Source organism: Sodiomyces alcalophilus, assembly GCF_042370955.1.
Source record: "Sodiomyces alcalophilus JCM 7366 unplaced genomic scaffold ACRALscaffold_1, whole genome shotgun sequence".
NCBI classification, from domain to species: domain Eukaryota; kingdom Fungi; phylum Ascomycota; class Sordariomycetes; order Glomerellales; family Plectosphaerellaceae; genus Sodiomyces; species Sodiomyces alcalophilus.
In genome coordinates this window covers 3,956,898-3,959,031 of record NW_027263532.1, presented here as the reverse complement: position 1 = coordinate 3,959,031, position 2,134 = coordinate 3,956,898, and the positions used below count along the sequence as shown (strand labels likewise).

General features: G+C 57.5%; 1 protein-coding gene across 1 annotated transcript; it reads right to left on the bottom strand.

Annotated features, from left to right (window-relative positions):
- ACRALDRAFT_2095126 (uncharacterized protein) lies at positions 1 to 2,134 on the bottom strand (the record flags this gene model as incomplete). The annotated part of the gene is made up of 4 exons (XM_071022708.1): positions 1 to 904; positions 969 to 1,294; positions 1,367 to 1,797; positions 1,993 to 2,134. The coding sequence occupies 4 exons, from the start codon at positions 2,132 to 2,134 to the stop codon at positions 1 to 3; spliced, it is 1,803 nt and encodes a 600-aa protein (XP_070879685.1).

The following is a 2,134-nucleotide window of genomic DNA, read 5'->3' as shown; positions in this document are numbered from 1 at the left end:
CTAGAAGCGAGCCCTCTCGGTGGGAAAGGAGACGGGGTCATACATGCGCTCCTTGATGTAGGCCGTCAAGGAAACGTCGCCCCACTCCTCCCACTCATGCCACTGACTGTCGGGAAGCTTGGAGACGCCATCCCTCCGCGCGGCCTTCATGACCTCGCGGGCGACGATCAGGCTGGCGTCGCGGACGCGCTCTATCCTGGGGTAGATCAAGCCCTTGCGGAGCTCGTCGGCGTTCAGCGACTCGGCTAGTGCGGCAGCCGAAGTGTACACCATGTTATCGGTAACCTTGGTGGCCTTGGCCAGGATGGTACCGAGGCCGAGACCGGGGAAGACGTAGACGTTGTTGCCCTGGTTGGGATGGTAGTCAACGACATTGCCGTCCGGGGTCTTCATGGCGAAGGACGAGAAGGGAGATCCCGAGGCGAAAAGGACAGTGCCGTCGGTCCATTGCACAGCTTGCTCAAAGGTGCACTCGGCCTTGGTCAGAGGGTTGCTGAGGGGGAACAGGATGGGGCGGCGACCGAGACCACCAGCGTCCACCGAGGCCTTGAGAGCGCGCACGACGGATTCGGTGAAGACGCCAAAGGTAGCCGTTAGACCGATCAAGGCGGACGGCTTGACATACTCAATGACCTCTTCGAGGGTGCGGAATTGATGGCCGTTATTGTCGGTGCGGGCAAAGTACTTCTTGTGCTCGGCGAGGTCATCACCACGGTCCTGAGTGACCAGGCCCTTGGTGTCTACCAGCCAAAATTTCCGCTTCGCTTCTTCTTCGGTGAGGCCTCTCCGGGTGTAGTACTCGACAAGCTGCTTCGCAACACCAACACCAGCAGAGCCGGCGCCCATGAAAACCAGGCGCTGCTCGTCCATTGGCACGCCGGACAGGTTCACAGCACCGATGTAGCTGGTACTCTGTTAGCAAACAGGCGGCCCCAATTATGCATCGCCTTTGGAGACTGTAAACGTACCCTCCCAGGATAACAGCGCCGGTTCCCTGCACATCGTCGTTGAAGCACTTGTACTTATTCCGATAGCGGTCAAGGTAATTGAATGCCTTCTCGGTGTCAAAGTCCTCGAACTGGACAACCATGTTGGGGTGGACGTCGGCCACAGCCTCCATGAACTCGTCCATGAACGCCTGTTGGTCCTCCATAGGCACGCGCTTGGAGCGGAGGCCGAGGTAGAAGGGATCCTTCAAATTGTTCTCGTTGTTGGTCCCGGTGTCGAGGACGATGGGAAGAGTCTTCGCAGGGTTGATACCGGCGGCTCCCGTGTAAAGGGCCAGCTTTCCGATCTGGATGGGGTTTAGGGTTAGTTGATCGTTCCGAAGTGTCAGCGTTTCTTTCTGTCAGGTATTGGAACTCACAGAAATGCCCACGCCGTTGATACCCAAATCGCCAAGTCCCAGGATGCGGGAACCGTCTGTCACGACGCAGATCTCGGGGTCGGGATAGGGCCAGTTCCGCAACATTGTGCGGATGGATTTTCGCTGCTTGATGGAAATGTACAGGGCCTCCGGGCGAGTGTAGAGGCTGGAGTACTGGAGACAGACATCGCCAATGGTAGGAGTGTAGACGAGGGGCATCAATTCGCGGATGTTGTCGATGAGAACGCGGTAGAACAGGTCAATGTTCTGGGCCTTGAGGTTTGACAGGTAGAGGTACTTGTCGATGTTGGTCTGGCGCGTCTGGATCATTTTCATGACCCGAGCCGCCTGGGTATCGAGGCTCTCGATAACATGGGGGACGAGGCCGGTGAGATTTTTGGACACGCGCTCCTCCGGGGTGAACGAAAGGCCTGGGGGGGAAGGCATGTTAGCGGAGGGAATGGATGGACAATCGGAAGCCATTGACATGCAGGTGGGATGAGAACGGTGAAAAGGCGAGAGAGAGAAGAGGGAAGAAAGGATTCGAGAGGAAGGTGGGAGGTGAAAAGAAGAGAGAGACAAAGAGAGAGAGAGAGAGAGAGAGAGAGGAGGGGAGTAAACTATACCCTTATTCCAGACGGGTTCGCGCAAGACCTGGTGACCACAAGCCGACGACTTGGGGATGGTCTCGGTGGGACGGTATTGCTGGACTTCGGGGTAGTGGTTCTGGGTATAGCCCCGGTGCTGGTCGAGACTGGCGGTCCTCAT